The 23,169-nt window shown below is 24.0% G+C and overlaps 6 protein-coding genes across 6 annotated transcripts; all 6 read left to right on the top strand.

The window, feature by feature from the left end:
• Positions 1-47: 47 nt before the first annotated feature.
• On the top strand, positions 48-1,565 carry LOC128955409 (choline/ethanolamine kinase-like). Its single transcript, XM_054301076.1, has 4 exons — positions 48-80; positions 149-624; positions 712-1,392; positions 1,483-1,565. The coding sequence occupies exons 2-4, from the start codon at positions 196-198 to the stop codon at positions 1,540-1,542; spliced, it is 1,170 nt and encodes a 389-aa protein (XP_054157051.1). The 5' UTR covers positions 48-80; positions 149-195; the 3' UTR covers positions 1,543-1,565.
• Positions 1,566-3,228: 1,663 nt separating this feature from the next.
• Positions 3,229-4,684, top strand: LOC128955662 (choline/ethanolamine kinase-like). The gene is made up of 4 exons (XM_054301335.1): positions 3,229-3,699; positions 3,791-4,471; positions 4,538-4,569; positions 4,672-4,684. Exons 1-4 carry the CDS (start codon positions 3,268-3,270, stop codon positions 4,682-4,684), a joined length of 1,158 nt encoding a protein of 385 aa, XP_054157310.1. The 5' UTR covers positions 3,229-3,267.
• Positions 4,685-5,708: 1,024 nt separating this feature from the next.
• Positions 5,709-9,873, top strand: LOC128955663 (uncharacterized). Its single transcript, XM_054301336.1, has 4 exons — positions 5,709-6,140; positions 6,230-6,755; positions 8,328-8,737; positions 9,184-9,873. The coding sequence occupies exons 1-4, from the start codon at positions 5,709-5,711 to the stop codon at positions 9,871-9,873; spliced, it is 2,058 nt and encodes a 685-aa protein (XP_054157311.1).
• A 2,197-nt stretch (positions 9,874-12,070) lies between these two features.
• LOC128955665 (choline/ethanolamine kinase-like) lies at positions 12,071-14,758 on the top strand. Its single transcript, XM_054301337.1, has 4 exons — positions 12,071-12,535; positions 12,604-13,278; positions 13,349-13,354; positions 14,738-14,758. Exons 1-4 carry the CDS (start codon positions 12,071-12,073, stop codon positions 14,756-14,758), a joined length of 1,167 nt encoding a protein of 388 aa, XP_054157312.1.
• Positions 14,759-14,929: 171 nt separating this feature from the next.
• LOC128955666 (choline/ethanolamine kinase-like) lies at positions 14,930-16,243 on the top strand. Its single transcript, XM_054301338.1, has 3 exons — positions 14,930-15,359; positions 15,428-16,102; positions 16,172-16,243. Exons 1-3 carry the CDS (start codon positions 14,994-14,996, stop codon positions 16,241-16,243), a joined length of 1,113 nt encoding a protein of 370 aa, XP_054157313.1. The 5' UTR covers positions 14,930-14,993.
• A 4,968-nt stretch (positions 16,244-21,211) lies between these two features.
• Positions 21,212-22,985, top strand: LOC128955667 (choline/ethanolamine kinase-like). The gene is made up of 3 exons (XM_054301339.1): positions 21,212-21,664; positions 21,742-22,299; positions 22,941-22,985. The coding sequence occupies exons 1-3, from the start codon at positions 21,212-21,214 to the stop codon at positions 22,983-22,985; spliced, it is 1,056 nt and encodes a 351-aa protein (XP_054157314.1).
• Positions 22,986-23,169: the final 184 nt, after the last annotated feature.

Genomic DNA, 23,169 nt, shown 5'->3' on the forward strand with positions numbered 1-23,169 from the left:
TAATCATGAAATACAGTATCTAAAATTGCAATAAATTTATCAATAATTTATCAATTATTATACTGAACACTGATAATAATGTAAGTATATTTTGTGATGAGTTAAATATGATTTACTAATTTAAATATATTTTTTTTATAAAAATCAGTCATTTTACTATAATTATAGATTTTAAATAATAATTTTGTGTCAAATATGGGATCCACTGATACTCTGGAAATTATTAATAATATTAAAAATTTTGATGAAATCGATTTTCTGTCAATGGAACTGACGAGAGGTAAGACACCGGAAGATATAAAGGAAAGGTGTCTACAGTTATGTCAGGACTATATTGCCGGTGATTGGATCAGACAGACAGTCGATACTATTGAAGTCATACGAATTACAGGTGGTCTGACTAATCAATTATACAAATGTTCAATCATTGAACCCATTGGTAGTACAACGGATCCCAGTGTTGTGGCTATCCGTTTGTATGGAAGTAAATACTATAATAAAGATATATGCGATGGTAGCGAAAGACTCAGCGATATAATCATAGCGATGATGATGTCGGTGAAGAAGTTGGGACCAGAATTGTTGGGTGTCTTTACTGGTGGAGATATCACTGCATTTTATAAAGTATTTTATAATGATTACAGATTTATGATAGAAAATGTTTGTTATATTTAAAAATTGTTTTTTTTAATTAAATGTAATGATATACAGCACCGACAGTTCAAACTTGAAGAACAAAAGAATGATAAACTTGTGGAAGAGTTGTTCCGAAAGATCGCTCAAATTCATGCCATGAATGTGCCTCTGAAGAAGAAACATTGGCTCCTCAATGAAATCGATACCATCTCTAGACATGTACTCAATTGTACTCCTTATCGACAGCTAATCTGTGAACACAATTGCGAAACACTTAAGACATATGATATCAAAGATGAGATCCGATGGCTTAATCAGACGGTTCAACAATGCGGAAGTCCCATGACTTTTACACATAACGATCTTCTAAGCGCTAATGTAATGGTATTGGAGGACAACAACAATGATAACAGTGGAGACCAGTTATTGATCTGTGATTATGAATACGCTTCCTATAGTTATCGGGGATTGGATTTGAGTTCAATTATTGGTGAATGGGGTCGACTCTGGAATGACTTCAAAACGGCTCACAATTTTGTCGACGACTCTACTATTAAACAATTGCTAAACTATTATATCGACGAAAATATCAAAATTTTTGGTAAAGAGTATACAGAAAATGCTAACAATTCAATGGATCAGTTGATCAAAGAAGTCAAAGTGTTTGCATTGGTCTACAAGATGTTTATGACTTTGATTTTCTTTAAAGGCGATGACAATAAAGATAAAGTTGAAACTAAGCCAACATTATTAGTGGTTTGTATTAAGCAGTTATTATTATTATATTGTTAAATACAATAGTTTTTTTTAATTATTTTATTTGTATTTTTATTCATTTATTTATAGAAATTGGCTGAATGTGAATATAAGAATTATTTTCGATTGAAAAAACAATTTGGATTTTAATTAAAATTTTAAAAATTTAATTAATTAGATTTTAAATATTTTTTTTTATATATAAATTTAAGAAAAAATAAAACTTTTTTTTGTTAAATTGTAATTGTAGTAATAAATAAAAGCACTTTTTACTAACATGCTAATATCAATTAAAACTATATATTTAAAATGTAATTATTTTTTTAAATCAAATACTATTTTTTAATTAAATTTTTTATTCATATTTTTTACTGTACTGTATATTATTTACTGACTAAACAATTTAAATGTTTATTCAAATGGTTTCATCGAATCAATTATATTTCCTAAACTATTTCAATAGTAAACATATATATTTATTTTACTCTAAACAATATTATTTCAATAGCAAACTATTTTTTATTATTTCAAAGTCAATACAACTATTTCAATAAAAAATTATATAAATTTTAAATACTATTTCTTTTATTAAAATTATTATTAGTGTCGATAAATTACATAATATTTGAAACATTAATTATAGAGATAAAATTTGATAAAATTACTATAAATCTTATAAAATTAATCAGTATCATTTATTCAATAATAATGTCTTACATTTTTAATATATTCACGAATTCCTGAAAGGAATACGTATATGCATTCTATAAGTCTGTCTGTCTGTCTGTCTGTCTGTCTGTCTGTCTGTCTGTCTGTCTGTCTGTCTGTCTGTCGGTCTGTCTGTCTGTCCCACGAGGACATAGGTTCGAATCCACTATCCGCTACAAATTTTTTTTTGAATTTTTGTTTTGTTTTTTTCTTATTTAAGTTTATTTTTTAGGAAATTGAAGAAAATGGTGTCCAAAAATTAATTAAAAAAATTTTGATTTTTTTTAATTTTTTTTTTAATTTTTTTGAATATTGATTTTTTATTTTTTTCGTTTTAAGTTTATTTTTTAGGAAAATAGTAGTTTATTTTGTAATACTGAATCATTTGATACCCCACATGACTATAGTTGTTTATTTTGTCATACTAAATCGTTTGATACCCTACATAACTATAGTTGATTTTATTTTATCATACTGAATTTAATTTTTAATTATGATTAGGAATTCGTGTGGAAATGCTTTCTAGCATTCTCAACTGGTTTAATAATACATTAGTTATCAAATAACAATTAATTAAATACTATTACGTTTCTCAAATAATGCTGAAAAAAGTTAGTTAAATCTGAATTAAAAAAATGTATTAAAAAAAGTTTCTAATATTAAATAAATCAAAAAACATTATTTTTTGTAATTTATTTTGTATATCATTTGTTTGATGACTATTAATACAATTTTCATTTATAAATCTACTGTATTGTTAGCCAATAGAGGCCAACACATGCAAACACACCTCACTTATCAGTTTATTGGATATAAATACTGTACTGTCAGTCAAATGGGCTGACATTTACGTTAAATAACATGAAATGCAATTAACAATTAAAGGTTTATATTAAATAAACTTTTTTAAAGAAATATTTTACACTAAATAAATGTATTAACCTTTGAACATAGATATAATTATATAATATAGATATAACTTAAATTGTTATGATTAACAATTAGATAATTTTTTTATTAATGTAAATTCAAACAATTTTTTTTAAATTTAGCAATAGTAATGATAATTAATAATTTCGCAATAAATTTTTAATAAAATACAATATTAATTAAATAATTTAAAAAAACTGTTTTATTAAACTGTGTTATTATTTAATTAAAAAAAATATGGATTCTAATGGTCAACAATCTGATAGTCTTAAGGATAACAAATGTATGGAAAATGAAAAACTAGTTTATAATCAACTCATGAGAGGTAAGACACCCGAAGATATTAAGGAACAGTGTTTACAGTTATGTCAGGACTATATTGCCGGTGATTGGATCAGACAGACAGTCGAAACCATTGAAGTTAAGCGAATTACCGGTGGCTTAACTAATCAATTATATAAATGTTCAATCATTACACCCGAGGCTAACACTACGGTTCCCAATGTTGTTGCTATACGTATATATGGTATGAAATGGACAAAAAATCATGTCTATGAACACAATGAAAGACTAAGTGATATAATCATATCTGTGATGGTTTCGGAAAAAATGTTGGGACCAAAAATTTTTGGTATTTTTAACGGCGGAGAAATCACTGCTTTCTATAAAGTTTGTTAATATTTAGTGACAATTAATATAATAGTGTAATAAATATATTATTATAATATTTTATTAATTTATTTTTTATAACAACTGACAGCACCGACACTTCAAACTTGAAGAACAAAAAGATGCAAAACTTGCCGAAAAATTGTTCCGAAAGATGGCCCGAATTCATGCCATGAATGTACCGATAAAAAGAAAGCATTGGATGCTTAATGAAATGGACGACAACTATCAGCTATTTATAAAGCGATCGTCTATTCCTCAACTAATTGATGAATTAAATTGCGAAACACTTAAGACAGTCAATATGAGTGATGAAATCAATTGGATTAAAGACAAAATCATTGAATTGGGAAGTCCTATGGTTTTCTCACACAACGACTTATGTTCAGTTAATATAATGGTATTGGAGGACAATGAGTATAATAAAAGTGAGGATCAGATATTGATTTGTGACTATGAATTTGCCTCATATGGCTATAGGGGTCAGGATATTGGATCAGTTATTAATGAATGGGGTCGAGTGGGCACTGATTTAGAGTCAGACGACGACTTAGTTGATGACAATGTTATTAAACAATTGCTTCTCTATTACATCGATGAAAATATCAAAATTTTCGGTAAAGATTATACAAAAAATATCAACAATTCAATGGATCAGTTGGTCAAAGAAGTGAAAGTCTTTGCATTATTTAATAAAATTAATTTTTCATTGTTTTTCTTGAGAACTGATCACGAATCTGATGAATCAGCATTTGATGAAAAATTATCATTGGTTTGTATAATATTTATAACTATATCTTAATATTTATTATAATATTATTTTATTATTTTAATATAGAAATTAGCTGAACAACAGTTTAAAAATTATATGCGATTAAAGAAAATATTATATTTATAAAGTCAAAGATTTTAATAAACAATATTAGTTATCAAATAACAATTACCTGTAATTAATATTGTGTTTAAACAAAGTTGTGTTATTTAAAATGTTTTTTTTATTATTATTCAACATGTGATTATAATTATGTATTATACAATTTTTGTAAAACAATATACTATTTTGACAATCAATATTGTAAATGATTTATTTTAATAAAATGTTATTTGATAATTATAGTAACACCAAAAATATTTTATAATTAAAATTTAGTTCAATATGTGGTATACTTAATATGCATAATATGACTACTTAAGTTAATTAAAGTAGTGAAAGTGTAGTTAGTATTCATAATAATACTAATATTGTAGTCAAACAAATGTGACAAAAAAAAGACTAATTACTTTAACGTAAAGACAAATATAAGCGATTAAATCAATTAACTTAAAAGAGAAAATCCATGAATTGGGAAGTCATATATTTTTATTTAAACAGGAATTAGCTAATCAAACAATACAAAAATTATATGCACTTATTATGGAATAATCAAAAATTGAATTTATTTAATGAAAAATAATATTTTACATTTTAATAGATAACATTAGTTATCAAAACAGTTACGGTAATTGAATAATATGTTTCTCAAATTACATTTGCTTTTTATTAAATTTATATTATTTGTTAAGTTTTAAATGTTTATATGCTTTAAATTTGTTAATTCTTGTTAATTCTTGTTAATTAAATTATTGTATGATTTAAAAGGTTAATTGTAAGGATTTTTTAAATTTAATTTTTGTATATCATTTTTTTCTTGACCAAACATCTAAATCTACAGTATTTATATTCAATAAATTTTTCTTGATATTCTGCAATAAATAAATGTATTAACCTTGAACATAGATATAATTATATTAATATAATATAGATACCACTATTTATTAAATTATTGTTATTATCAATTAAATCTTTTATTAATATAAGTATTCAAACAAATTTTTTAATTAACGTTTTTTATAATCAATAATAATGACGATATCAAAGAAATTCTTAATATATTTATAATAAAATATAATATTCAGTAAATAATTGAAAAAACTGTTTTAGTAAACTGTGTTATTATTTAATTAAAAATATGGATTCTAATGGTCAACAATCTGAAAGTCTTAAGGATAACAAATCTATGGAAAATGAAAAACTAGTTTATAATCAACTCATGAGAGGTAAGACACCCGAAGATATTAAGGAACAGTGTTTACAGTTATGTCAGGACTATATTGCCGGTGATTGGATCAGACAGACAGTCGAAACCATTGAAGTTAAGCGAATTACCGGTGGTTTAACTAATCAATTATATAAATGTTCAATCATTACACCCGAGGCTAACACTACAGTTACCAATATTGTTGCTATACGTATATATGGTATCAAATGGACGGAAAATAATGTCTATGAAGACAATGCAAGGCTAAGTGATATAATTGTATCGGTGATGGTTTCGGAGAAAAAGTTGGGACCAAAATTGTTGGGTATTTTTAACGGCGGAGAAATCAGTTATTTTTATAATGTATGTTAATATTAACAGACAATTAACTTAATAGTGTAGTAAAAACTATTATTTTAATTATTTTATAATTTTTTAATAATAACTTTAAGCACCGATACTTCAAACTTGAAGAACAAAATGATGTAAAACTTGTCGAAGAATTGTTCCAAAAGATCGCCCGAATTCATGCCATGAATGTACCGATAAAGAGAAAGCATTGGATGATCAATGAAATGGAAGATAACTACAAAAAAGTTAAAAATCAATCGTCTATTACTCAACTAATTGATGAATTAAATTGCGAAACACTTAAAACAGTTGATATAAGTAATGAAATCAATTGGATTAAACATAAAGTTATTGAATCGGGAAGTCCTGAGGTTTTTTCCCACAATGACTTGTGTTGCGCTAATATAATGGTGTTGGAGGACAACGAGTATAATAATAGTGAGGATCAGTTATTGATTTGTGACTATGAGTACGCACCATATAGCTATAGAGGTCAGGATTTGGGATCAACTATTCTTGAATGGGGTCGAGACGGGACTGTTATAGATACAGACCATGACTTTATTGATGACAATATTATTAAGCAATTGCTTCTCTATTACATCGATGAAAATATCAAAATTTTCGGTAAAGATTATACGAAAAATACCAATAATTCTATGGATCAGTTGGTCAAAGAAGTGAAAATATTTGCATTATTTAATAAAATATTTTTTGCACTGTTTTTATTGAAAACTGTTCACGAATCTGATGAATCACCTTTTAATGAAAAATCTTCAATGGTTTGCATAATATTTATAGCTATTTATTAATATTTATTATAATATTATTTTATTATTTTAATATAGAAATTAGCTGAACAACAGTACAAAAATTATATGCGATTGAAAAAAATATTTGATTTATAAAATCGAAGATAATATTCTTATATTTTAATGAATAATATTAATTAACAAATTAACAGTTAATTACTATTGTGTTTAAACAAATTTTTAAAATTAATGTTATATTATTTATAATACACAATAACAATTTTTTTGTAACACAAAATAAAAAGTTTTATTTAATAATTATTATACAACCAAAATATTTAACTATAAAATAAAGTTAATAGTTTTATAATAATATTGAAAGTGTTCATCTATGTATATTATAAATATTTTTATATTAAAATTAATCTGTGATATCAAAATTTGGTACTTCATATGCATTGTGACTAAATTAATCAAAACAAGTGAAAGTTTAGTTAGTTTGCACTGGTATTCAAAATGATTTACATAATATATATACACACACATACACAAAATAATTAAATTATTAGATATTAGCTAAAAATGAATATTGGATTAGTTTATTAAATAAAATACATATTATATTCAATTGAATTAATTAAAACTAAGCTTGTTAAACTTAGCTTATAAAACTAAGTTAGATATTTTTATAATTTAATAAAATTAGTTATTAAAATAAAAACAATAATGTATTTTTGTTTAGTTTTTGTCTAATAATTTTTGTATAATGATTTATATTACAAATGCTTATTACAGTGTTTTAATAAAATATTTGTAATTTATTTTAGATTATACTAAATTTTAATCACATTACAAAAATAGACTAGTTTTCTTTTATTAACAAATTGTATTACAATATAAAAAAAATCTGAACAAGGACAATTAGTATTATATATATATTATCATTAGTCACTATTGATAATACAGTACATAGTAGTGGTGTAAGTTAAACAGTCTTGTCCTGTCAGCTACTAGTCCTGTCCTGTGGATTGTTTCTGTAATAAAAACGTTGTCTTTTCCCGTCCCGTCCTGTTTCTATACAAGACTAATACCAGAACAGGATCTTGAAAGACCAAGATTTTGTTTTACACCTTTAGTATATAGAATCTATATTATAGATGTACTGTAAATTACTTATCAATATTTGATATACAAATGAACAAACAGTAGAATTATTATACTATTATATTATAATAACTATAGAGTATATCAATAAAAAAAACATAAATAATAATATAAATTTATTATTTAAACTAACCTTGAACAGTGTTATATAAGTTTGAATAGTTATAATATTAAATTATTTTTAAAATTCATCAAATATTTATTATATATTTAATATAAAAATATTAATGTTAATTTAATTTAAAAATGAGTATTAATAATATAAATGAAAATCACAATATAGTGATGAAAAATAGTGAAGATATTTCATCTATTAATGAATTATTTGTGGGAAACACGGAGTTATATAGAGGAGAGACACCCATTGATATCAATGATCAATGTTTACAGTTATGTAAGGATTATTTGTCGGGTGAATGGATTCAACAAACAGTGGACACTATTGCTGTCCGACGTATTACGGGTGGACTTATGAATCAATTATATTATTGCGGTATAAATGATCAAAATATAACATCAAAAGTACCGCAAGAAGTGGCCATTTTATTTTACGGCGAAAAGATTACAAAAGCTAAAGACAATAATTATGAGAGACTTAATGATGTTATAATTGATTTGATGGTATCTGAAAATCAAATTGGTCCTAAAGTTTGTGCACTATTTGAACATGGTCAAATACAACATTATTATCAGGTTAGTCAATTATATTATCTTTTTAATAAATTTTTAATGTAAGTAAAAACCAAAATACAAAACACATTAATAACAATATTTTTAAAAAATTAAATAAACTTTTTTAAACTAAATTATTTTCAGTAATAAAAACAGGAAATAAATAAATGAGTGATTGAAATTAAATTAAAATTTTAGTAGTATTAAAATTATTTATTACACTAAATTTTCTAATTTTAATAAATTACTATAACTATGACTTTTCAATAATATAATTATCGATGTTTTAATTTTATTTGACATAAAGCTATATTTAAATAATAGTTTCTAAATTAGTTACAGTAAAATATTTTAAGTAAAAGTGAATAAGTATAGGTACTGATTATTATATAATTAATTTTTATTATATTTAAAAAATAATTTTTAATCACTTTTAAAAATATTTTTTTTCTTTTTATAATTTAAAGCACCGACAGTTCAAACCCGAAGAACAAAATAACCCTAAACTGGTTGATGAAGTGTTTCGCAAATTGGCCCGAATTCACGCCATGGATGTACCAATAAATCGCACATTTAATTGGTTAACTACTGAATTAAATGACATTTATAAACTTGCATTTGAAGGCAGTATTGATATAAAAGCAATGTCTGAAAAATACAATTGCGAGGCATTAATGACAGCAGATATGAAAAATGAGGTTCAATTTATCAATGAATTGATAGTAAAAGCCAACAGTCCTATTGTGTTCATTCACTGCGACTATAGATCTAGTAATCTATTAATTACCGAATCGGTCGATAAATCTGACGGTCCTTTAGTTGTCTGTGATTTTGAATACGCGTCGTACGGTTACAGAGCTTATGACTTTATGCCACTTCTTCAAGAGTGGGGTCGCAATCAATTAAATCTGAACGTTGATGGCATACCTCTTGAGGAGTCAATAAGCAGACCATTAATAGAGATTTATGTCGACGAATGTCATCGTATTTATGGTGAAGAATATTCTGCAAATGCTATCAATACTGTCGATCATATTCTCCATGAAATCAAAATATTTTATGTTATTTATCAATTCTTTATGACTTTAATTTGTTTAAAAATGGATTTAAATAATAATGCAATACTCAAAAACTTGCCATTGGTATTCAAATTTTAATAATATTATTTTTTAATAATTAATTTTAACAAATTTGTCTTATTTTTTATAGAAATTTCCGGAAATGTATTTCAAAAATTACTTAATACTAAAACAACGTTATAAAGATATGAATTTATTAAATTAAAATAATGTACAATAAAATATTTTATGTTTATATATAATCATATGTTTATGTTACATATTATTTAGTTAATTTAATTATTTAGTAATAATTATTTTTATATAATTTATATTTTACAATTTACTAATTAATAATATTTTGTCAATAATAATGTTAATAATAATATAGATTATATAATTTAACAATTAATTAAAAATCTAAAAATAAAACATTAATTTTAATTTATAAACTATATATTTTTGTGTGTATTTTGTGTGTGTATTTAAATAATACTTTCGATTTCAATTTTAGTATTAAATATAAATGTAAAAACTATCAAATCTAGTGATATTAATAAAGTTTTTGTTAAATTGTAAATAATTTTATATCAACTCATGAGAGATAAGTTATAAACTGTTGAGTTCTTATAAAATTATATATAATTAATCTTCAGATAAGATATACAAAATTATAAAGAAAATGTGTATTCAATGGTTACTATAATAATAGTATATATTTCTATAAACTTATTATTTATAATATTATTTAATTAATTAATTATTTTAAAATATAGTTAATAAGTGATTAAAAGTACAAAAATTATTAGCAATTAAATTAAAGCAAACAGTTTATTTATAAGGTCAGCGATAAATTTTAGATATTAATTGATAACAATGTGATTAACAATTAATATCAAATCTTATCAAATGACATATGCTTTTTAGATTATTAAATGTTTTAATTAATGTTTTAATTAATGTTTTAATTAATGTTTTAATTAATGTTTTAATATTTATTTTATGTATTTAATTAATATAACTCTTAAACTACAGATGGCTATTAAATAGTATTTAATTTTTATAACAAATGTTAAAAACAAATTTTCGTTTATATTTCGTAAAATTTATATCTATTTATTATTTCAAATATATAATGATTTGTAAGTAAAAGAGACTAATATCTCTAAAATACTTATATGACTTAAATTATAATTAAAATCTGTTTTACATTAAATGTTATCATAAAAATTTTAAAAAATAATAAATATAATATTATGCAAATTTGTGTCACTAAAAAATACTGTAAATAAACAAATTTACATTCATTTGGCTTTATATTAATTTTTATAACAATAATTAATTTAAAATTAAACTGATATTAGCTTATCATAAATACTGTATTACACATACATAATAGTGTTGCCGTTTTTGTCCCAAACCCCGTCTTGTCACGTCTTGCAAGATCTTACTAGTCTTGTATATATACATAATATATATATATATATAATCAATTTACTTATTTATTTATATATTTTTAATTTAATTTTAATTCACCTATTAATTTATAATAAAATCATTTATTTAAACTATTTTTATATTTAATAAAATTTTATGTAATAATTAATTTGTATGTTTATTTATCTAATTCTTTAATTAAAATATATATTAATGATATTATTTTTACATTAAATATTAATTAACTAAAATAATTAAAAATAGTTTATATTATTAATTATTAAAATATTTATTATTTATAAAAAATAATACTATAATTATAATTTTTTAAAAATAAAAATAGCTTTTGTACATAGGTCATAGACATTTAAAAAAAATTTTTTTTGGAAAATTTTGGCAGGATTTTCAATTTTTCCGTCACGTCTTGTTCGACAACACTAATACATACCATGAAAAGTTTATTAACTACAAACTGTTATATAATACACTTTAAGTTATTCAGATATCTAAAAATATGTCTAAAATATCTAATTAAATAAGATATAATTCGTAAATCAATGAAAATATAATAAATAAATAAATAATATTTCAAGATTTAGTTATTTAAAATTAAAAATCTATATTTTCAGCTTAAATATAGAGTACAATTTGATGTTATTATTATTATTATCAACATTTGTTTATTAATTAGTTCAATAGATACCAGTTTTAATCATAGTTTATAAAGCTACATAAACTGCAGTATAAAATAATTTAGTTTAAAAAATAAAATCTATATAATTTCAAATACTTTTTAAAATATTTAATTATTATTATTTTTTAAAATAGATTTTTGTTATTTATAATTGAATCAATAATAATGTCTTCAGACAAAAACAATACCACATCTTCTACAACAACAACACCGGAACGTAAATATAAAAATCTTAAAGACTTCGAAACATATGAAGAGTTTGATATGAGATTAATTGAACAAATCAGAGGAGAAACGCCGGCAGATATTAATGATAAATGCCTTCAATTATGTAAAGACTATTTGGCCGGCGATTGGCTAAACCAGACACTGGACACCATAGAAGTGACCAGAATATCGGGTGGTTTTAGTAATCAATTATATCGATGCGCTATTAGTAATCCCATAAATCTAGACAAACCTCATGAGGTGGCCGTACGGCTGTATCAAAGCAAATGGTTTAATACAGAAAATAGTGGCGGATTTGAGAGACTCAATGATATTGTAGTTGAGATTTTGATATCACAACACAAATTAGGACCAAAAGTATTGGGTCTGTTTGATGGCGGAGAGATACAGTTGTTTTATAAGGTATGTGTCGTTAAATCAATTTATAGTGTTGCATAAAAATTAAATTTCTTAATTCATTACAATTATAGCACAAATTATTGCATATTGAAGAGCAAAGTAATCCTCAATATAGCGAACAATTGTTTCGTGCGATAGCACGCGTTCACGCATTGGACGCACCACTCAAGAAACAGCACTGGATTCACAATGAACTGTCCAATGTGTGGGAACAGGCAAAACAACAGTTCCCATCTGATCAGCTCTTAGATGAATGCGATTGTCAAACATTGAAAACACATGATTTAGGACAAGAGGTTCATTGGTTAAACAAAACTATTGAAGAGCTTAACTGTCCGATGGTTTTCTCACACAATGATTTCGTTCATTCAAATATCATGATTTTGGATACACCTGATGACAGCGGCAATCGTATAATGCTTTGCGACTACGAGTACGCCAGTTATGGTTACAGAGGCCAGGATTTGGGAACAATTATATGCGAATGGGGTCATCCATGGAATGACATGAAATCATTTCATAATTTTATCGACGATTCACTTATTGAACAATTTCTTCGACATTATATCGATGAAAATGTCAGTATATTTGGCGACAAGTATTTGGAAAATGAAAATAATTCATTGAATCAATTAATGAAAGAATCAAAATTGTTTGCATTGGTATTCAAAATGACACTTATATTATGGTCAGTAAAAGGAGGCGATGAAACTGATGGCTTTTCACTCGACAATAAAATAGCAGTTGTATGTTATATTTAATTTAGAAAATAACATTATTTTTGTTAACTTTTCATTATTTTATTTTTTGTTATAGAAATTGGCTGAAAATGAATATAAAAATTATTGGCTTTTGAAAAATCAATTTTTAAAACAAAATATATTCTAAATGTATAATAAATGAATATATTATGTAATTAGAAATAAATTACAAATAAAATGATTTTTTTATGTAAGTTAAACATTGACTATTAAATAATTTATTTTATTTTAACAACTTTTAAATATATTTCGTATAAAATTTCTATTATAAATCAATAATTTGTAGTTTATATAATTATTTATAAATAAAATCTCTAAAATATAAATAATTACATGACATTTATTTTATAATAACAATACTAAACAATAATATACAATAAAAATTGCTAAAAATACTTGATTTGAAAAGTAATATTAAATGTAAATGTAAAAATTAGCTTATCATAAATAAGTTTATAAACTACAAAATGTTATATCATATAACTTATATATGATATATACAGTACAATATATAATTGAGCTCGTATATGTCAGTATGTCTAGCACCTGGGTGTTACTTTTTGTAAATATAATAATAACAATTACAAAACATATTAAGAAAATAATGACTATTTTAAGCAGTTGTGTAGACATTTATAAATAAAAGAAAATTTAAGAAAAAAGTATAAAGTTCAATTTAAATTAAAATTTTTAAAAAATATATGCATTAAATATTGATACAAAATTTTCTAGCATAGTTTTTTCTTATTATTTTTATTATTAAAAGCACACAATGACTTTAAATTTTTATAAATGTTTTTATGTAATTTATTAAAATTCATAAATAATTTTATATACACTTAAAAACAATGTTAAAGTTATTATGGTATATATATATTTAAAAAAAATTTAGTTTAAATTTAAATATATAGATTTTTTAAAAATATTCTATATATAAATTTCTGAATAATAGTTTAAAATAGTGATCACTTTCTTAATATGTTTTGTGTGTAGTTATTATACTAACAAAAAAATAACACCCAGGTGCTAGACATACAGGCATGTATATTGTTACTAGTTCAAATATATAATTATATTAACACATGTACACATATTAACAATTTATTCACATATCTTGCATAGAGTCTAATACTAAACAGTTTTTTAAAATCCTAAACCTATTTATTAGAATAAATAAATAATAGTTAATTATGATTTAATTAAAAATTAATACTTTTTACGTATAAAATCATTAATTTAACAAAACAATTGATTGTTTTGAGTGATTTCTGTTATAAATAATAATAAAATATGATATTTTAATAATACAAAAAGTTTACGTTTAAAATTTTGAGTCTTACGAAAATTAATTGCGGTTTTGGTATTTTTTAATTTAATAAAAATTTCAAGGTCAAATATAAAGTACAATTTGATATATTATTATTAATATTTGTATATCAATTAGTTCAACAAATACCAGATTTAATCATAGCTTATAATGATATATAAACTGCAATGTTTTTATAGATTTAAAAATTAAAAACAAATAATTTCAAATACTATTAAACATTTAATTATTATTATTTAATATAATTTTGTTATTTATAATTCAATCAATAATAATGTCTTTAGATAAAAATAAAACCACATTTTCTACAACAACAACACCGGAACGTAAATATAAAAATCTTGAAGACTTCAAAACATATGAAGAATTTGATATGAGATTAATTGAAATAATAAGAGGAGAAACGCCGGCAGATATTAATGATAAATGTCTTCAATTATGTAAAGACTATTTGGCTGGAGATTGGCTGAACCAGACACTGGACACCATAGAAGTGACCAGAATATCGGGTGGTTATTGTAATCAATTATATAGATGTGCTATTAGTAATCCCAAAAATCTAGACGAACCTCATGAGGTGGCCGTACGGTTGTATCAAAGCAAATGGTTTAATAAAGAAAATAGCGGCGGATTTGAGAGACTCAATGATATAGTTATTACGGTTTTTATATCGCAACACAAATTAGGACCAAAAGTATTGGGTTTGTTTGATGGCGGAGAGATACAGTTGTTTTATAAGGTATATGACGTTAAATTAATTTATAGTTTTGTATAAAAATTAAATTTATTACTACATTGCAATTACAGCACAAATTATTGCATATTGAAGAGCAAAGTAATGCTAAATATAGTGAACAGTTGTTTCGTACGATAGCACGCATTCACTCACTGGAAGCGCCACTTAAGAAACAACATTGGATTCACAATGAACTGACCAATGGGTGGGAACAGGCAAAACAACAGTTCCCAATTGATCAGCTCTTAGATGAATACGATTGTCAAACATTGAAGAAATATGATTTAGGAAAAGAGATTCATTGGTTAAACAAAACTATTGAAGAGCTTAACTGTCCGATGGTTTTCTCACACAATGATGTCGTTCATTCAAATATCATGATTTTGGACAAACCTGATGACAGCGGCAATTGTATAATGCTTTGCGACTACGAGTACGCCAGTTATGGCTACAGAGGCCAGGATTTGGGATCAATTATATGTGAATGGGGTCGTCCCTGGACTGACTTCAAATCAGTTCATAAGTTTATCGACGACTCACTTATTGAACAATTTCTTCGACATTATATCGATGAAAATGTCAATATATTTGGTGACAAGTATTTGGAAAATGAAAATAATTCATTGAATCAATTAATGAAAGAAACAAAAGTGTTTGCACTGGTATTCAGAATGATGGTAATACAGTGGGCTATAAAGGGTAATGGAGATACTGATGTCACTCCAATCAATAAAAATATATCAATTGTATGTAATTTTAATTATATTAAATATCATAACATTTTTAACTTTTCATTATTTTTGATGTTGTTATAGAAATTGGCTGAAAATGAATATAAAAACTATTGGCTTCTGAAAAATCAGTTTAAAAAGCAAAAAATATTTTAAATTTAAATAAATTAATATTAAGTAATTCAAAATAAATTATTTTTTATATAAGTGATAAACATAATTAGTAATATAATTTATTTTTTATATTTAGTATTGAAATCCATCAAATAAATATAAATAATATTGTTAGATATAATTTACACAATTTTTTTCAACAGATGGCTATTAAATAATATTTATTATTTTAACATTTTTAAATTATTGATATATTTTGTATAAAATTTTATTATTTTAATTATTCTATATCTATGTAATTATTTGTAAATGATGCTTATATTTCTATAATATAAATAATTACATGACATCTATTTTATAATAAAATTAATAATTATTTATGTAATGTACAGGTTTTAGACTTATTCACATATCTTATATAAAGTTTAAAACTAAACATTTTTAAAAATCCTAAACCTATTTATTGGAATAAATAACTAATAGTTAATTATAATTAATTGCTTTAAATGATTTCTGTTATAAATAGTAATAAAATCTGATATTTTAATAATTTTTTTAGTAATAATAGAAAAAGTTTACGTTTAAAGTTTTTGAGTCTTACAAAAATTAATTGCGGTTTTGATATTTTCTTAATTAAAAAAAATTTCAGGTCGAATATAAAATATAATTTGATAAATTATTATCAATATTTGTTTATCAATTAGTTCAACCAAATACCAGTTTTAATCATTACTTATAAAGCTATATAAAGTGCAATGTTTTTTATAAAATTAAAATCTAAATGATTACAAATACTTTTAAAAATTTAATTATTATTATTTAATAGATTTTTATTATTTATAATTCAATTAATAATAATGTCTTTTGACAAAAATAATACCACATCTTCTACAACAACAACACCTGAACGTCAATATAAAAATCTTGAAGATTTCAAAACATATGAAGAGTTTGATATGAAATTAATTGAAATAATAAGAGGAGAAACGCCGGCAGATATTAATGACAAATGTCTACAATTATGTAAAGACTATTTGGCCAGCGATTGGCTAAACCAGACACTGGACACCATAGAAGTGACCAGAATATCGGGTGGATTTAGTAATCAATTATATCGATGCGCTATTAGAAATCCCAAAAATCTAGACGAACCTCATGAGGTGGCCGTACGGTTGTATCAAAACAAGTGGTATAATAAAGATAATAGCGGAGGTTTTGAGAGACTCAATGATATTGTAATTGAGATTTTGATAGCACAACACAAATTAGGACCAAAAGTATTGGGTCTGTTTGATGGCGGAGAGATACAGTTGTTTTATAAGGTATGTGACATTAAATCAATTTATAGTTTTGTATAAAAATTAAGTTTTTATTTTATTGATATTTATATTTATCTCATTCATAGCATAAACTATTGAAAGTTGAAGAGCAAAGTAATGCTGAATATAGCAAACAATTATTTCGATCGATAGCACGCATTCACGCATTGGAAGCGCCACTTAAGAAACAACACTGGATTCACAATGAACTGACCAATGGGTGGGAACAGGCAAAACAACAGTTCCCAATTGATCAGCTCTTAGATGAATGCAATTGTCAAACATTGAAAACACATGATTTAGGAAAAGAGATTCATTGGTTAAACAAAACTATTGAAGATCTTAACTGTCCGATGGTTTTCTCACACAATGATGTCGTTCATTCAAATATTATGATTTTAGACACACCTGACGACAGCGGAAATTGTATAATGCTTTGCGACTACGAGTACGCCAGTTATGGCTACAGAGGTCATGATTTGGGATCAATTATATGTGAATGGGGTCGTCCCTGGACTGAGTTTAAATCAGTTCATAAGTTTATCGACGACTCACTTATTGAACAATTTCTTCGACATTATATCGATGAAAATGTCAATATATTTGGTGACAAGTATTTGGAAAATGAAAATAATTCATTGAATCAATTAATGAAAGAAACAAAAGTGTTTGCACTGGTATTCAGAGTGATGGTTATATTATGGGTTATAAAAGGTGACGGAGACACTGATGTTTCGCCAATCGATAAAAAAGTATCAATTGTATGTAATATTTAATTTATAATAAATCATTATTTTTTTAACTTTTCATTATTTTTGTTGTTATAGAAATTGGCTGAAAATGAATATAAAAACTATTGGCTTCTGAAAAATCAGTTTTTGAAACAAAATATATTTTAAACTTAAATAAATAATTTTGTAAATAAATAAACAAATTTCAAATAAATTAATTAGTTATAAATTTTTAGCATAGTTTTAAGCATTATTATTAAGATAATTTGTTTAAAATGTGAATCAAATAAATATAAATAATATTGTTATAATTAAAATATATAAATTATAATTACAATAATTTGCAGTAATTTAATTAAAAATTAATACTCTTTAATCTTGAAATTTTTAATATTTTAAAGTTAACAAAATATTATTTTTTAAGATTAATTTGTTTAATTAATCTATTAATAAAACAATAATTTATTGTTTTTAATGATTTATATTAGAAATAGTAATAATATCTAAAATCTTTATTACGGTACAAATACAAATAAGTTTTATGTTTTACAATTACCTAAAATATAAGATAAAAAAATATTTTCAGCTTAAATATACATTTGAATTTTATAAATTATTATTATCTATATTTGTTTTATCAATTAGTTTAACCAATTACAATATTAATCGTAGCATAGTACTGTATATAAATCGCTAGTTTTTTTATAAATTAAAAAAATAAATATAATACTTTTAAATATTTTATTATTATTTTTAATAGATTTTGGTTTCTGGTAACGCTATATAAGCCGGTAAATTTAAAAATAATTTATATATTTTTAAACATTTTATTATTATTGTATTATTTTTTCAAATAGATTTTTGTTATTTATTATTCAACCAATAATAATGTCTTTAGACAAAAATAATACCACATCTTCTACAACAACAACAACAACAACACCTGAACGTCAATATAAAAAACTTAAAGACTTCAAAACATATGAAGAGTTTGATTTTAAATTAATTGATCACATTATTGGAGAAACACCGGCAGATATTAATGACAAATGTCTTCAATTATGTAAAGACTATTTGGCCGGCGATTGGCTGAATCAGACACTGGATACTATTGAAGTGACCAGAATATCGGGTGGTTTTAGTAATCAATTATATCGATGCGCTATTAGAAATCCCAAAAATCTAGACAAACCTCATGAGGTGGTCGTACGGTTATATCAAACCAAATGGTATAATAAAGATAATAGCGGAGGTTTTGAGAGACTCAATGATATAGTAATTGAGGTTTTGATATCACAACACAAATTAGGACCAAAAGTATTGGGTCTGTTTGATGGCGGAGAGTTACAGTTGTTTTATAAGGTATATAACGTTAATTCAATTTATAGTTTTGTATAAAAATTAAATTTATTAATTCATTACAATTATAGCACAAATTATTGCATATTGAAGAGCAAAGTAATGCTAAATATAGCGAACAATTGTTTCGCGCGATAGCACGTGTCCACGCACTGGAAGCACCACTTAAGAAACAACACTGGATTCACAATGAACTGACCAATGAATTTGAAAAAATTAACAAACATTTCCCAACTGATCAGTTCTTAGATGAATGCGATTGTCAAACATTGAAGTCACGTAATTTAGGTCAAGAGATTCAATGGCTAAACAAAACTATTAAACAGCTTAACTGTCCGATGGTTTTCTCACACAATGATGTCGTTTATTCAAATATCATGATTTTGGACAAACCTGATGACAGCGGCAATTGTATACTGCTTTGCGACTACGAGTACGCCAGTTATGGCTACAGAGGCCAGGATTTGGGATCAATTATATGCGATTGGGGTCATCCTTGGAGTGACATGAAATCAGTTCATAATTTTGTGGACGACTCACTTATTGAACAATTTCTTCGACATTATATCGATGAAAATGTCAATATATTTGGTGACAAGTATTTGGAAAATGAAAATAATTCATTGAATCAATTAATGAAAGAAACAAAAGTGTTTGCACTGGTATTCAAAATGATAATTATATTTTTCTCTCTAAAAGATGGACTAAATGATGATTATCCACTCGATAAAAAAATATCATTTGTATGTATATTTGTTTGCTAAAATAACAGTTATTTTAATTTTTATTGTTTTATTGTTATAGAAATTGGCTGAAAATGAATATAAAAATTATTGGATTTTGAAAAATCAGTTTTTAAATCAAATTCTAGTTTAGATTTTAATCAAATTATATTTTATAATTATAAGAAATTAAAAAAATAAAATAATTATTAGTAGTATTAATAATATTAATAATATTAATAATATTAATAATATTAATAATATTAATAATATTAATAATATTAATAATATTAATAATATTAATAATATTAATAATATTAATAATATTAATAATATTAATAATATTAATAATAATATGTTTTTATCCATTTTTATTTTAGTATTTAATGTTAGTATTATATTATCACCATAACTTTAACTAATAAATATAAGTAATGTTAATAGACTATAATAAATGTTTAATTAATTAAATTTAATCTTTAAAATATAATATTAAACTAAACTAATAAAACATATGCATATTAAAATAAAAATTTTAATCATTATTTAAAAATTCAATTTAATTGTTTAACATAGATAATTTAATTTTAATAAATTAAACTATAATATAAATAATACATAATCAGCAAGGACATTGAGTGTAATCTGTACTTAAAATCATTAGTTAGATAAATCGATAAATAATTAGTACATATGATTTATGACAACAATAAAAATTGAATTTTTTTTTTGATTGAAAACATTCATATAAAAATAGCCTTGAACATTTTGGTATATAAGTTTGAATATTTATAATATGATATAATATAATTTTAGAAATTCAATTATATTTAATTAATATAAGAATATATTTTTAATATATTTTTTTATTGCTTAAAAATGAATGTCGATATTAATGCAAATAACGAAAATGTGTCAAAAGAGACTAAAAATATTGAAGATATTTCATCGATTGAAGAGTTAGATATGGAAAACATGAATCTCTATAGAGGAGAGACACCAATTGATATTAAAAATCAATGTTTGAAGATATGCAAGGATTATCTGTCGGGTGAATGGATTCAACAAACAGTGGACACCATTACTGTCACACGTATTACCGGTGGACTCACTAATCAAATATATTATTGTGGTATTAATGAACCAAATCAGACATCAAATGTACCCCAAGAAGTGGCGGTTAGATTTTATGGAGAAAAACATATCAAAAATAGTAGCGATAACTATGAAAGACTTCCCGATGTTATTATTGATTTGATGGTATCTGAAACTAAACTTGGTCCTAAAGTGTATGCTATATTTGAGCATGGACAGTTGCAAAAATATTATAAGGTTAGTAAATCATATCTATTTTATTATAAATATGCAATATATATATATATTTATAAAATATATATTTTTCAATAAAGCACCGACAGTTTAAACCTGAAGAACAAAATAATCCCAAACTGGTTGATGAGGTGTTCCGCAAATTGGCCCGAATTCACGCCATGAATGTACCAATAAATCGTACATTTAATTGGATGACTACTGAATTAGACGGCGCCTATAAACTTGCATTTGAAGGCAGTTTTGATGTAAAATCAATGTTTGAAAAATATAATTGCGAAACACTATTGACTGCTGATATGAAAAGTGAGGTTCAATTTATCAATGAATTGGTAGTAAAAGCCAACAGTCCTCTTGTGTTTACACACAATGATTTTAGATCAAGTAATCTATTAATTACCGAATCGGTCGATAAATCTGACGGTCCTATAGTTGTCTGTGATTTTGAATACGGATCATACGGTTATAGAGGTATGGATTTTATGCCAATTCTTCGAGAATGGGGTCGAAAACAATTAGATTTCAGTGTTGATGGCATACCTCATGAGGATTCAGTGATTAGACCATTGATCGAGATTTATGTCGACGAATGTCATCGTATTTATGGTGAAGAATATTCTGCAAATACTATCAATAGTGTGGATCATATTCTTGAAGAAATCAAATTATATTATTTGATTTATCAAATGTTTATTACTCTAGTTTTGTTAAAAATGGATTTAACAAACAAATCACTTGTGAAAGCTATTCCATTGGTATTAAAATTTCATTACAAATATTAATATATATTTTGTATTTTAATATTTTATTAATTTCTTTTATTTTATTTTATTTAATAGCAATTTCCTGAACTTTGTTACAAAAATTATTTGATTCTCAAACAGCGTTATCAAGAAATGAGTTTATTATAAAAACTTCATTTAGTTTTGTTTGTTAAATATTTTTACATTATTTTTTTAAATATAATAATTATAAAGTTATTGAATTCAATTATTTTTTATGTTAAATATTCATGATTTTTTAAACATTTGATATTTAATTGATATTATTAAAAATATAATTTCTATAACTTATGTACAAAAACTGTCATTTAAAAAATCCGATTTAATATATTATACTATACTATATATATAATATTGTCAACATAATTGTCTAATTAAAAACAAATGTTATAAAATAATAATAAAAATTTTCTTAAAGATAGTCACAAAAAAAGTCAAATAATAAAAAATATTTTTTTTAAATCGAAATAATTTATGGGATATGTTTGGGTCAACAGAAAAAAGCCGATCTCCTGGATGTTTGTGTCGGCAAAACTGTTTGACATCTCTTTCTTGATGTTATCTCAAAATGTTGTCGACGACAAACTGATCGATAAATTGAATGTTTGTCCGATTGCGGGAATTTTTTTACTGATTTGTCCCGCAATTAAAGTGTCGGATAGTATTGATTTGATAAATTGTTGGACAACACTAACGATATTTCCATATATTAATGATGAAGAAGAT

The sequence above is a fragment of the Oppia nitens genome, unplaced genomic scaffold, assembly GCF_028296485.1.
Source record: "Oppia nitens isolate AA-2021 unplaced genomic scaffold, nextdenovo-longstitch-racon4-pilon3 scaffold2_pilon_pilon_pilon, whole genome shotgun sequence".
Lineage (NCBI taxonomy): Eukaryota > Metazoa > Arthropoda > Arachnida > Sarcoptiformes > Oppiidae > Oppia > Oppia nitens.

What these genes read in the sequence shown, in the direction of transcription:
- LOC128955666 (XM_054301338.1), top strand. Translation starts at nt 14,994, where the DNA reads ATGAGATTAATTGAAATAATAAGAGGAGAAACGCCGGCAGATATTAAT. An exon ending in AGATACAGTTGTTTTATAAG is followed by an intron (nt 15,360 to 15,427) that starts GTATATGACGTT and finishes TTGCAATTACAG; the next exon opens with CACAAATTATTGCATATTGA. An exon ending in TCAATAAAAATATATCAATT is followed by an intron (nt 16,103 to 16,171) that starts GTATGTAATTTT and finishes ATGTTGTTATAG; the next exon opens with AAATTGGCTGAAAATGAATA.
- LOC128955409 (XM_054301076.1), top strand. Translation starts at nt 196, where the DNA reads ATGGGATCCACTGATACTCTGGAAATTATTAATAATATTAAAAATTTT. An exon ending in ATATCACTGCATTTTATAAA is followed by an intron (nt 625 to 711) that starts GTATTTTATAAT and finishes AATGATATACAG; the next exon opens with CACCGACAGTTCAAACTTGA. An exon ending in CTAAGCCAACATTATTAGTG is followed by an intron (nt 1,393 to 1,482) that starts GTTTGTATTAAG and finishes ATTTATTTATAG; the next exon opens with AAATTGGCTGAATGTGAATA.
- LOC128955662 (XM_054301335.1), top strand. Translation starts at nt 3,268, where the DNA reads ATGGATTCTAATGGTCAACAATCTGATAGTCTTAAGGATAACAAATGT. An exon ending in AAATCACTGCTTTCTATAAA is followed by an intron (nt 3,700 to 3,790) that starts GTTTGTTAATAT and finishes AACAACTGACAG; the next exon opens with CACCGACACTTCAAACTTGA. An exon ending in TTGATGAAAAATTATCATTG is followed by an intron (nt 4,472 to 4,537) that starts GTTTGTATAATA and finishes ATTTTAATATAG; the next exon opens with AAATTAGCTGAACAACAGTT.
- LOC128955667 (XM_054301339.1), top strand. Translation starts at nt 21,212, where the DNA reads ATGAATGTCGATATTAATGCAAATAACGAAAATGTGTCAAAAGAGACT. An exon ending in AGTTGCAAAAATATTATAAG is followed by an intron (nt 21,665 to 21,741) that starts GTTAGTAAATCA and finishes TTTTCAATAAAG; the next exon opens with CACCGACAGTTTAAACCTGA. An exon ending in CTGCAAATACTATCAATAGT is followed by an intron (nt 22,300 to 22,940) that starts GTGGATCATATT and finishes TTGGGTCAACAG; the next exon opens with AAAAAAGCCGATCTCCTGGA.
- LOC128955665 (XM_054301337.1), top strand. Translation starts at nt 12,071, where the DNA reads ATGTCTTCAGACAAAAACAATACCACATCTTCTACAACAACAACACCG. An exon ending in AGATACAGTTGTTTTATAAG is followed by an intron (nt 12,536 to 12,603) that starts GTATGTGTCGTT and finishes TTACAATTATAG; the next exon opens with CACAAATTATTGCATATTGA.
- LOC128955663 (XM_054301336.1), top strand. Translation starts at nt 5,709, where the DNA reads ATGGATTCTAATGGTCAACAATCTGAAAGTCTTAAGGATAACAAATCT. An exon ending in AAATCAGTTATTTTTATAAT is followed by an intron (nt 6,141 to 6,229) that starts GTATGTTAATAT and finishes AATAACTTTAAG; the next exon opens with CACCGATACTTCAAACTTGA. An exon ending in AAATACAACATTATTATCAG is followed by an intron (nt 8,738 to 9,183) that starts GTTAGTCAATTA and finishes TATAATTTAAAG; the next exon opens with CACCGACAGTTCAAACCCGA.